At 39.8% G+C, this 12,404-nt stretch overlaps 1 protein-coding gene across 1 annotated transcript; it reads right to left on the minus strand.

The window, feature by feature from the left end:
• Nucleotides 1-1,151: 1,151 nt before the first annotated feature.
• On the minus strand, nucleotides 1,152-9,660 carry FNTA (farnesyltransferase, CAAX box, subunit alpha). Its single transcript, XM_021534805.3, has 9 exons — nucleotides 9,484-9,660; nucleotides 8,754-8,839; nucleotides 8,082-8,196; nucleotides 7,128-7,232; nucleotides 6,311-6,437; nucleotides 5,824-5,972; nucleotides 3,808-3,870; nucleotides 3,133-3,304; nucleotides 1,152-1,553 (listed from the first exon to the last, which is right to left on the minus strand). Exons 1-9 carry the CDS (start codon nucleotides 9,636-9,638, stop codon nucleotides 1,422-1,424), a joined length of 1,104 nt encoding a protein of 367 aa, XP_021390480.1. The 5' UTR covers nucleotides 9,639-9,660; the 3' UTR covers nucleotides 1,152-1,421.
• Nucleotides 9,661-12,404: the final 2,744 nt, after the last annotated feature.

Raw genomic sequence — 12,404 nt, forward strand, 5'->3', positions numbered from 1 at the left:
TACTTTGTCCTGAAGTCCTTGAACACCCTGGCTGTTCAGTACTCCATATTTAGTACAGTTTCAATTAGGAACAAATTATAGGGATAAAAACACACCTTTTGCTTTGTACTAGAGTTTTAAATATGGTTAAAAAACCCCAAACATGTAAAAAAAAAAAAAAAAAAAAAAGAAAAAAAGAACCTGCCTGGTTAACCAAATCTCCAGAAGTTTAAAATCCATTTCTGTTTTGAATGTTCATTTGTCACTACAAAAATGTTTTCTCTATGGCTGAGAAAGCAGCAAAACCACTACAAAATTACATAGCTTTTGTATATCAATTCCACTCCCTGTGAGTTGTTTTGAATTTCAAGAGAGCACTGAATTAAAGAATTAAGTGTTAAAAAAAATAATCTCCACTATAGTTTAATCACAGTTAACACCTTTTAATGTTTAGTGTCAGAAAGACTGCATATTATGGAATAAACACCAGCATTTGTTTGTTCCCTCTATGATAGTTTCCAATAAAATATTTCATATCAGACAAACACTCCCACTCCATAAGAACACAGTTTACAATAACCATTTGCTGAAAAACAGGGTAGATGCAGTTTTCTGGTGCAGATATACACCTCCCCAAGGATCCTCAAAGCATTTTTCCTGGGCAGGGAAGAATTCAGGGCTCCACTGGATATATCAGGTGTACCAGAAGTTTCTGGGATAAGAATACTCCAGTGCAAAAGACATCTCAATGCAATAGAACCCAATACTTACACAAGGGGATATTTCACCTCTATTAGTATTTGAAAAAAACAAACTATGCACTTACAAGGACCAAAAGAAACACATTAAAAACATTCAGACAAATGCTCTAAGTTATCTATTTTTATTACAAAATTACACTTGGTGTTAGTTTGCATACAACAGCATAGGCTGACAGTGTTAGACAACTGCTCCTACATAAGGCAACAGCTGCAGTGCCTACTTGCACTAACCAGGTTACTCAATATCCCCTATAGTTAAGTTACCTGCAGTCACTACTGCAGCAAACTCATGAGACAGTGTTAGGAACCACAAGTGGGTAAGCCATGACATGAGACATGGTTTTAGTGCTTCACAAGTTGTAGAGTAACTTATGTTGGAAAATACCTCTAAGATCAAGGCCAACCGTTAACTGAGCACTGTCAATGTAATAGGTATAGCTTTATGCATTTTTAGTTAGGAACTAAAAACTTTACTTGGTACATTTCAATAATAAAGCCTTTATACATTTCTTGACTGCAGCTAGAGCCACCAACAGTAGCAGCAGCAACTCAGGATATACAGCAGTCTGCATTCCTCTTTCATTGCAATACCTACAAATGGACTTCGAACTTGTTGGTGACCCTACTTAGCACAGCTTTGGAACAACTTGAGAGCTTAACACTGTTTTCTTCTATCTTCAGTTACTGCTCTTTATCCATCAGTGTGCTGCTCTGTTCAGTGCCTGAACTGTGCTTGCTCTTAAGGGACCTTCCAATATATCTCCAGTACTCTTTTCGGATGGTGTCTTTTTCTTTAGCCAGAATTTCACACAACTATGAAAGAAAAATGAGAGACTGCAGTATTAAACCAAAAAGCTTACAGAATACTTAATTATAAAATGCATACAACATATATTTCAGACAGTATTAAAAATATGTTCCTCTGCAACATTTGTTTTATTAATGGGATTCGTAACTGTTTAATGACACCAAACTGATGACAACTCCAGTTGGTAGCCAACCAATCTGACACTTCACAAAAATCTCTCCAGGCCCATTTCAGTTGTAGGAGTTCCCTTTGACTCATTTCCATGCCTACCACTCATCATCCATGCCAGCCTAATGCACCCTGTAGTAGAGCACAGTATACTTCCTGAAAATCTTGAATGTCTTTCAGTCATCTAACAGGCTGTAAACTACTTAATTCCAAACACTGGAAGATCATCCTGCTCTTGAATGTCTTTCAGTCATCTAACAGGCTGTAAACTACTTAATTCCAAACACTGGAAGATCATCCTGCTCTTGAATCTTCAGTACTCTAGATGGACTGACAGGAGATCTTTTATTTCTAGTTTTTTCTTCAGCAGAATGTCCCCAAAAGGTTCTGCATGCAAGTCAGTAACCTTCTCTCATGCTACATTAAGAGTTGCAGATAGTTCTACATGTTTGGTTGTTTTGTTTTGTTTTGTTTTTTTAATTTTTATTTTTGATCTAGGTAAGCAGCACAGTAGAAGTCAATACTACTTACAGGACAAGCTGTGTAAATTTTACACAGTCTGAACACTACAAATGTTTTAGTAAATTCCCTTTTATTATGTAGATGACATTACCGTAGTGAATTGGAGTTAAGAAATTAAGAGTTTTGATGTCTAAATAGAGAAGTAAAAATCAGTGAAATAGTATAAAGGGAAAACTGCACTTATTTACAGTCTGGTCCTGGAACACAACAATGGAAAAGTGCTGAGAAAGAACAATGTCAGAACACACAGACTCCAGGGAAAAGTGCAGATCTAATTACATCAAGGTCCAGTCAGTCCTACAGTGAATGGGAAGTGTTCTTGTAAAAACTACACTACAAACTGCACCAAGGAACAGCCAAGTATAAAGCTCTGGGAGATACACAACATTGCCAGAAGTAATTTATGCTCTGTAGGAAGTGAAGCCTGACATTTCTTACTGATACCCCTGCTGGCCATCAGCTAATTCTGTCAAATTTCTTAGAAAGAGCCAAGACGGGCCAAGGGAGCTAAATTGAGATTGTCTGGACATGGATATTCTGAGAAAAATTCATTAACCTACAGAGAAGAGAGTGAGTTAATGCTACAAAATAAACATTGAAAACTCCTCAATTGTTCAAACATCTTCTTTCTTCTGCAGGTAGTATTAGAGACCTTCCTTCACTATCACATTAAGAAAATTTAATAGTAATTTCATAACTGGCTAGTTATTATTTATATCTAAGTTCATGAGATCCTTGTGATTATCTGGATTTTTTGTTAAACTCTTCATAGAACTCTCATGATCAAGAACTAACCTGTTCTATTTACAAAAATCAATCTCATTTTGTCAAGCTATAAAACCAGACAGGAATAGGCAGCATCCCTGAGAAGAAAACCAAGCTTTCAAAACATACCTCCAATGCCTTGTTCAGTGTTTCTTCCTTGTTATCACACTGGTTTTCTAGCATATCTTCATATATGTCCACAAGAAAGGCAATCAGATAGGGTGAACTGTGACTGGGCTGTAAATTCAACAGTTCCTCCAGCAGATTCGGATACTTAGAAAGACCACGATCCTGTAAAATCCTAGAAGAGAGGTTAAGAGGTTTGACACATAACAATGGGAAATCTGGTGTGAATAACTGCGTTTTTCTTAAGATTCCTTTACTTGGAGATTAGGTTTGAAATCAGGCTGCAAATACAAGTAAGTCAGAAAGTAAGCAGCATGCAGCACTTGTATAGCCTCATGTTGTAGTAAACTGGTATAGTTTTTGTTCAACAGAACAGGAATTAGACTAAAAGCATATTAGTTATTTCCTAGCTATGCTTTTTAACACAGTAACACTACAGGTCAAGTTTTTAAAAGCATTAGAAGTACCTGTAGTCTTTTCACAAGAACTGTAGGGCCAGAAGCTTAGTGAAAAGTTACAGAGAAATTAGGTTAGACTATAATAACCCTTTGTGACAGTATTTGCATGCCTGCTTAAGCACACTACACTAGAACAAAAAGCATTAAGTTATTTTCAATTAAGAAGCAGGCATCAGACACCTTCCACAGATTCTTTGCCTCATGGAGAAATACACCTCACCCTTTTAAGTAGTTCCAAGCACTCTCGTTATGTGGCACTGCTGTGATCATCTCAAGAGTGTACCTACAAGAAAAAGGTAATAGGTCATGAATGCAGCCGATAACAATGCAGTTAGAAATTACCTGAGTGTGCTCAGAAGCTTCCAAATGCATCTCTCTAGGCTATACTTCACTCTTTTTGTAGATCATCTCACCTGGGTAGATCAAAAATGGCCCACAATATTATCACCCAGAGTATCAAAGAGGCAGACACTATGTTTTAAGTGCTCAATTTTCTGGACTTTATACAATAATAATGAATCAGTTCTGAAAATTATTAGCAAAAATACTGAAAAAACAACATAATATACTCTCCTTGTATGCTAAAGGAATAACTTATATCTTGATGCTCAGAAATGGTAAGGGGCTGAAAATGGTCTGAGTAACTGAGCTCTGTTAATATGATTCCAAGTGGTATGTTCTGTACCTATTTGCAGAACTTTTTCCATCAGGCTGCACTCAAGCAAACCCACATAAAGGCAGAGCTTGAGATTTCAGCTCACACAGCCTTCTGCAGCATTTCTGTGAAAGCAGCAGTGAGGCAACTGTTGAAAAAGCAAAGCAACAAAAGACACCTCCTATACAGCCATAAAGCCATATTTCATCTGCACAAAGGAGATTAATCTTCTGGCTTTTCCAGCATAACCAGGCATCCTGATGATTTTCAGAGGCTGCAGATACAGGAGTATCTGCTATATAAGGGGTACTAAAAAAATTACCCACAACTGTAACTCTTTTTAAACATTCTGCAGTCATTACAACAAAGAGTAAGTTCATAAACCAACCAGCAGTTCTATAATGACATCTGGGAAGTCCTAATCTTAGCCAGCTTGGTTCTTAAGATGGTACCCAATTATCTTAAGAAGATCAAGAGAGGATGTCCAGCCTTGATTCTAGAGATAAAAAGTTGAAGATATCCAAGTCTAAGCCATGGAAATGGTTCAAACTCACTGATCTATAGGAAAGCTATAAACTGGAAGAGAAGTAAAAGTTCTAGAAGGTTGCAAACACAACCATGAAGATGGTGAGGACTGGGATCCTCTATGAATAATGTACCAAAGGATTCAGAGATTCAGTCTTTCTTCTGAAAAATAACTATAAAAAACTTGCAGTACCTTAATTCCTCTTTCACCTTATACCTTCTTATAACCATCAACCCTAATCAGCAGTCTGAGATGTGAAAACCATATGAAGAGGCTTCTCTTACCACCATGGGTAGAAAATATGTCTAGAAGCCCAGTTTGCCTTCAGTTACAAACATGCAACATAGAAACAGTGAGCAGAAAACTCTCTTTCCTGGAAACTCAGAGATGCAGTTCTCTTTGTGCCAACCACGTACTCCTGAAAGTTTTCTTTATCCAGCTGCATCAAATCCCTCACAAAAGGCAACTCCGCTTCCTACAATCCATGTCACTGTATTGTGTTTGCATGACCTGTTTCTTGGTAGTAGGGAGGGGCTACAGGGGTGGCTTCTGTGAGAAGCTGCCAGGAGCTTCTTTCATGTCCATCAGACTCAGTCCCTGGTGGCTCCAAGGATGGATGTGCCACCACCCAAGGCTGGGCCTATTAGAAAGGATGGTAACACCTCTGTGATAACATATTTAAGAGAAAAAACAAAGGTGGTTGTACAGTTTTATTTGCTGCAGTGCCTCTTTCCAAACTTTCTAGGAGTAGAATAGTAATGAACAGCACAGCAGTGTCACAGATCTTCTGCAGCTTGTCTGACTATAACTAGTTCATCACAAACCCCAAGGTTTTGTCTGCACAATAAACAGCAGGTCAGGAAAACAGATTCATGGTAATGGCTTGCCCAGGGTAAGCAGAGCTTGCTTCAGTCTGACACCTGATCTGCTAACCGTGAGTGTTAGTCCCAGAAGTGAATAAAAATCAGGAACAAAGCCCATGGGGATTGTGAAAGTATTCCTTTGCTTTCCTCTAATGGAGATTGTTTAATATGAGCCCGAATATAATTACTAACCGGACTTCTCTGTCTAGGACTGCTGGGTCATCATAGCCAGTGGTGTTGAAAATGACAAAGTGCCGTTGGTTCCAAACAGAGTTGTTTCTCACATCTTCTCTCAAAAGCTGGTCCACATAGTCCAGTTCATTGTCCCATAATTTGAACTCCTACAGAAAGGGAAGGAAGAGAGAGTATCACAATCAAAAGTTTTTATTTTTTAAAATACATTCTTGTTCTTAAGTTGCCTGAATATCAGATAAAACCTTTTTTGAAGAAATCAACAGAAAGTTAAAAAAAAAAAGTACAGGTGAACTAGCAACATGCTACACTACCCAGTGGTACAAAATGGGTATTAGCTCATCATTAAATACACACACGCAACAGTAAGTAGACAACAATCCAATTCTTTGAACTCATTTCCTAAAAGACAAGTTTACAGCTAACCTCTGCCACACACTTAAAATGCAAGTTATTTAATGAATCAAGAGTCCTGTGGATACAATACCTGAATAACCCATTGTCTGTGTTGCCAGGCATGGTAATTTTTGGCATCTTGGTTAAGAATGTCAGCTATGAACTCAAGCTCTTGGGATGGATCCTGCAGCCACTCAACCAGCACCCGTCTGTGATGCCTAATGATGAGAGGTACAAAGTCTAAATTTTTTATAGGAGTGTGTGGTGTGTGTTCTATATAACAGCAGCTTATAGGAAGCGCACCACTTAGGAAAAACAACCCCACTAGTTAAATGCTTCAAATTAAGCATACCAGAACATTTCACTTGGCTCTGAGAAATGCATGATGCATATTTATATTATAAAAAATTCTAACCACAATACAAAATGGCCAATCATCTCATTTTAGAGAAGTAATGTTCACTTGAAACTGTTGTTAAGTTTCATGGTCTAAGTGTTCAGCAGAGTAAAGTTTTCTAGTGCTACATAATTTCTCTAGCAATAAAAAATGATGCTGCTCTTTTGCCTATTCCCTTTAATTTTGGAAAAAGCCCAACAACAAGGCAGGAAAACTCCAAAACACAATAAAAGAAAAAAATACTAATTTCTATTGTCTTCTTGGTTGCCTTTTCACAAGCCTTTTTTTTTTTTTTTTTAACCTGTCAGGCTTATTTTGGCAGTCTAAAAGTTGAAATTAATAAGAAAACAACACCTGCTTAGCATGTCAAAATCATATGCTTACAAAAAATATCTGAAAGGAGCTTTGCCATGATGCAACACCATTTAACGCCACCACCACAAATGGACTATTTACAAAACAAATATTATCTACAAAAACATTAAGAACAGAGAAGAAAGTATGATTTTACCAGACTTGGTAGTTCTTTGGCTGATCTTCAATGATAGCTGTAATGTACTTAAGTTCCTCATGCAGATCCTTTCCCAACGACTGCAGGAGGACTCTTCGGAAATGCCTGTAAAAAAGTCAAGCATTTGAACACTGCAAAAGGAGTTTCCTAAAATTCAAAGACAAGAACATGGAATCACTTTTGTTCACAGTTTGTGTAAATGATATTGAGCTAAAAAAATGCAGAAAGCTAAAACTAATGCAAAATCCTTAACCACGTATCTAGTTCTGTTAAAGGGCATTCAATTATTGAACAGCAGAGAACTAGAATACGACTGGTTGCAACAGTACATTATCTAAGATTGTAAAAATCATGTTCAAGTTAACCTGTACCCATTGTGGTTTTCTGTCACAGAAAGACTTCTGTGTTTGAAACAATGCAAACTTTATGATTGTATGGAAATTAGTGGAATGAAGATGTACAAGAGGTACTTGTTAGCTTGTGAGTAAAAGGCCCTACTCTGAATATCATAAATTCACTGTTTATTTATTACCTAAGTTGACAGATATTTTAAAATGCACGGAGTATTAGTAGTTTATTATTATTAGTAAATACATAAATTATTTGCCGTAATGTTTTCATACCTCTTCTCAAAGTCAACTGAGAGCACCTTCAGCATTTTGTCATGTACACATTATCAGGCAAGTAATCTAATTTTAAACAAAAAAGTCCTTTTTGCAGCTACCCCTGGCCTTGACTGACAGTATCTTTAGAACCAAATGAATGAAAACCACTCATTTAAAATGAGGCATGGGAAATAATGAAAAAGGCTTTCTTTGGAAGCTCACTGGAAGGCTACTCTACTCCTCTGTGTAAATTCAACCAGGCATGCCCTAATTCAGCGAACAAAATATTAAAGACTTAAAAGGTAGGCAGCTGAATGACCACAGAAATAATCCCAAGATTACTACATACCATACTGTGTAGTTTGCAGCATTTAACTCAATGGCATCTGCTGTTAACTTGAAAGCTCTTTCACTTCTCTCATCCCGCTGCAGAACAGCCCGGAAGTAATCATAGACATCTCGGACTAAAAGAGAATAGCATCTTAGCCAATGGCCTGAATAGGGGAAAAGGTAATAATCCTTTGAAATTGAATACACCTCTGCAAAATGAATCATACCTACTGATCTGAAAGCATTTTCCACGGAGACCTGTGCAGGATATTAGCACACCACAAAGCTGCACAAGTATTTTAGAAACCATCAGAATAATAGCCAAAACAGAATAATAGCCAAAACATAGACACCATCAGAATAATAGCCAAAACAATCATAAAAGGTCTGTGCTCCTTACTCACACTACTTCACCAGCTGCAAGAACTTCATATTTTGCTTCCACTTGTGAGCTGGAAATGCCTTGTGCATGAACCACACTGTCTCCTGTATTACCTCTTAAGCCACACGATTTTAATAATTGGCTATTAACATCTCAGGCGAAGATTCAGCTTCAGAGATGCTTGGTGAAAACACCACACACAAGCACCATAACACAATTAATTTCTTCACAGTATCTCTAGAAAATGTTATACAAGACACAAAGTCTTGTTTCATCAATGGTTAAGGGCAGAATATATTTAAGACTTACATTTTTCACTGTAGATGATCTGAACAACAGGATTTGGCCCATCATTTTGAGGAACAGGTTCAATATCAGCCCATTCCTTCCTGTCCCTGCAAATACATGTGTTTTGTGTTTTCAATGCTTCTAAAAACCACAAAATGCTACTCAAACTTTGTCACGCACGAACCTGTGTCCAGTAACACATCCTGGCTCTGAACAGTCCCTATTTTAGCTGCATTATTGTTTGTAACACAGACCAGCATATAATACGTAAAGGTGTCCCCAACATAAAAAGGACGTGGAAGTGTTGGAGCAGAGCAGGGCCACGATGCTGAAAAGAGGACTGGACCACCCTTACAAAGACAAACTAAAAATGCTGGGGCTGTCCAGCCTAGAGAAGGCTGTGTAAAGATCTCGGAGCAGCCTTCCAGTATCTAAAAGGGAGCCTACAGGGAAGCTGGCGAGGGGCTTTCTGTCAGAAAATGTCATGGTGGGACAAGGAATAATGGGTACAAACTGAGAGAGGGGAAATTTATGTTAGACATTGGGAAGAAATTATTTGTAAAGGTGGTGAGACACTGGCTGCCTAGAGAAACTGTGTATCCAGCAGCTACGGCACTGTTCAAAGCCATGTTGGATAAGGCTTTAAGCACGGTGAAAGGTGTCCCCGCCCCTCCCAGAATCTACCCACTCCTCCGGCCCCAGCTCCGCCCCGCGCGAGGGTCCGGTCCGACCCGGCTCCGCGGGATCGCACCTGTACAGCACATAGCCGGCATCTTCCCCATCCTCCTCCTCCTCCAGCAGCTGCCCGAAGCCGCCCTCCGGCTCGCTGCTGCCGCCCTCCACGTCGCCCTCCGGCTGCGGCGGCAGCTCCTCCACCGCCGCCGCCGCCCTCCCGTCCGCCGCCATCGCTGCTCCGCCGCTTCCGGGACGCGCCTGCGCCGCAGGGGCGGCGGCGGGGCGGCGGGGCGGCTCGACAGCGCCGCCCCCGGCGCGGCGGACCGGGAAAGCGCGGGCCTGCCGCCGCCCGCCGCGCTCCTCAGGGAGCGCTCACAGCGCCCGCCGCCATCTTAGCGCCCGTGCTGACGGCGCGGGGCGGGGTGGGAAAAGCGCCAATCGCTCCGTGTTTAAAAGTTTTAAACGTTTAATAATAATGAAGCGGTTGTAAAGATAGTGGTGCAATTGCAGGAATGAAATTTAAGAGTTAGGGCAATCACAAGGCAATAAAAAGCAAAGAATTACGGACATCCAGACGCTCTTGGACACTAAGTCTCAAGCTACGTCAGGGAAGGTTTAGGTTGGATATTAGGAAAAAAAACCTCACTGAAAGAATAATAAAATACTAGATTTGTCTTCCTAGGGAGGTGGTGGAATCACCATCTCTGGATGTGTTTAAAAAAGACTGGATTTGGCACTTGGTGCTATAGTCTAGTTGAGGTGTTAGGGCATAGGTTGGACTTGATGATCTTAGAGGTCTATTCCAACCTCATTATTCTGTGGTTCTGTGATTCTGTGAAAAGCATGCCTTGTGAGCAAAGGAATCACCCTTAAAACAATATGCTGTTGCATATTCATATATCCTTCATAGTTACGCATACATCCTATTTAAAACAAGAAACTCTGTCTGTTGTATGTCAACTATTTCCTTTAATCCCCATGGCATCTTCAAGTCTGAGCAAGGCCTGAAGAAATTAGTTTCTTCTGATAAGAAAACCCTAAATTCCTCTTCTCTGGAAGATTTAGGTGTTCCTCAAAGTGAGCATCTCATTCCTTAAAAACAACCCCTTCACATACATATTTTCTATTTCATCTACTAAAGCTTCATTTTAACTACAAAACTACATTTACCATACTATTAAAATGTAAATACAGCATATATAGTAACTATTTGGGTAGAGCCATATAATACGCATTTTTCACACAGAGGAATTTGGCCACTGTAAAAAGGTGAAACTGGAGAAGGTTTTGAAAGGTTTTGAGTGGGAGAAATTGGAGAAGGCAGCAGAGCCAGCAGGAACTGGGGGTGTTTATCCTGGAGAAAAGGAAGTTTAGGGGTGACCTTATCACTCTTCAGCTACCTGGAAAGAAGCTGTAGCCAGGTGGGAATTGGCCTCTTCTCCCAGGCAACAGTGACAGGACACAGTCTCAAACTGCACCAGGAGAGGTTCAGGGTGGACATCAGGTGTAATTCCTTCCCAGAAAACATGATTAGACGTTGAAATAGACTACCCAGGGCAGACTGAGCCATGTTCTAGCTGACAAGATGGATCATCTCAGATGTCTTTTCTAACCTAAATGATTCTGTGATCTCCTGATGTGCTGTTGGTCAGCAGGACAAAGTAGCTAAGGACAATCTTTAGAAAGAGCTGATACAGTGTAGGGATTTGTAATCTAGGGCATTTTAAGATGCATTAGCATGGAGAGAATTAAAGAAAGAGAGAGCATGTGCAGTAGCAAGGGCTGTGCATACATCTGCATCTCTGCTGTATTCTTAGGGAAGTGGGAAATCATTCCATGTGTGGTGGAAGAGGTTAAAGTCTTTAATTTTGAGCTGCTCAAGTTGAAAGGACTGTTGTGTGTTTCATGTGTTTTACAGTGATTTTATGGGAGGAAGAATGGTGTCACAGTGACAGTGAGGGAGTATAAATGCACAGCTGCAAATTGAGACACAAGATCCAGGACAAGGAAGAATCAGGCCCACAGGTGGTTCTTGTCTCAATGAGCAGCTTTTTCTCCTTTGGGAACTCACTTGAACTCTGTGCTTTCCTTGTCTCCCTGCCTTTTCTTCTGCCCTATTTTATTCTGAGGACTTTATTTTTTCCTGCCAGAATGTTTGTACAATGACTCTTTGGAGTGCATAGTGTGGTTGCTGCTTCTGGGTGTTGCAGTAATATAGACTATACTAATGTAATGGAGGATAAAAACCAGGGAAATCTACTGAAAATCTACTTTGAATAACAGGATTATGAATACAACAGAAAGAGAATGGGCATATCTAGAGACAGAAAGTATACCCAGCATGACCTAAGAGAAAGAAAAATGTTCTAAAGTGCAGAATAATAAAAAAGAGAGGAAGAACAAAGACAGGCATAAAAAACCCCAAAGTGTATTAAAAACAGATCAGAGGAAATGTGTACATCTGCATGAGAGAAACCTCAAATGCAGTAAATCCTGTTTGTAAGAGATGAAGCAGAAAGAAAGGCTGTTGTTCCTGACCCATGGAAAGACAAGTTGCATTGCAAGTTTGCTAGATACCAACAGCTTTCCATGAACAGGGGACACCACAAAATGCAGATCTTTAAGAAATCTGGCTTATTAGCTCTGCTATTTGAGCAACAGTTGTGGTTTTTTGGTCATTTTCATCCAGAATTCCTATGTGATGATTTGGCCCTGCCATTGGTTATGCTGGTATCATCTTTACCAGCTATTTAATATGGATTACAAGACAAACCAGATCCTGCAATAAGAGCTTATTTCCTCAGAGTGGCATAACAGGACAAGAAACAAAAGTGAGTCTCTCTGATGCCAGCCACTGGATTGAGCTGGTCCAAGAAGAGCTTGTGTTTGGCATGGGACAGACCGCAGACATACAGCTATCCCTCTGGAGTGCCCTCAGGACTCACTTCTGTATTTTCAGTCTCAAAGCGTGGGTTATTGTATCTGTGGGCTGCTTCA

This window comes from Lonchura striata, chromosome Z (genome assembly GCF_046129695.1).
Source record: "Lonchura striata isolate bLonStr1 chromosome Z, bLonStr1.mat, whole genome shotgun sequence".
Taxonomy (NCBI): Eukaryota; Metazoa; Chordata; class Aves; order Passeriformes; family Estrildidae; genus Lonchura; species Lonchura striata.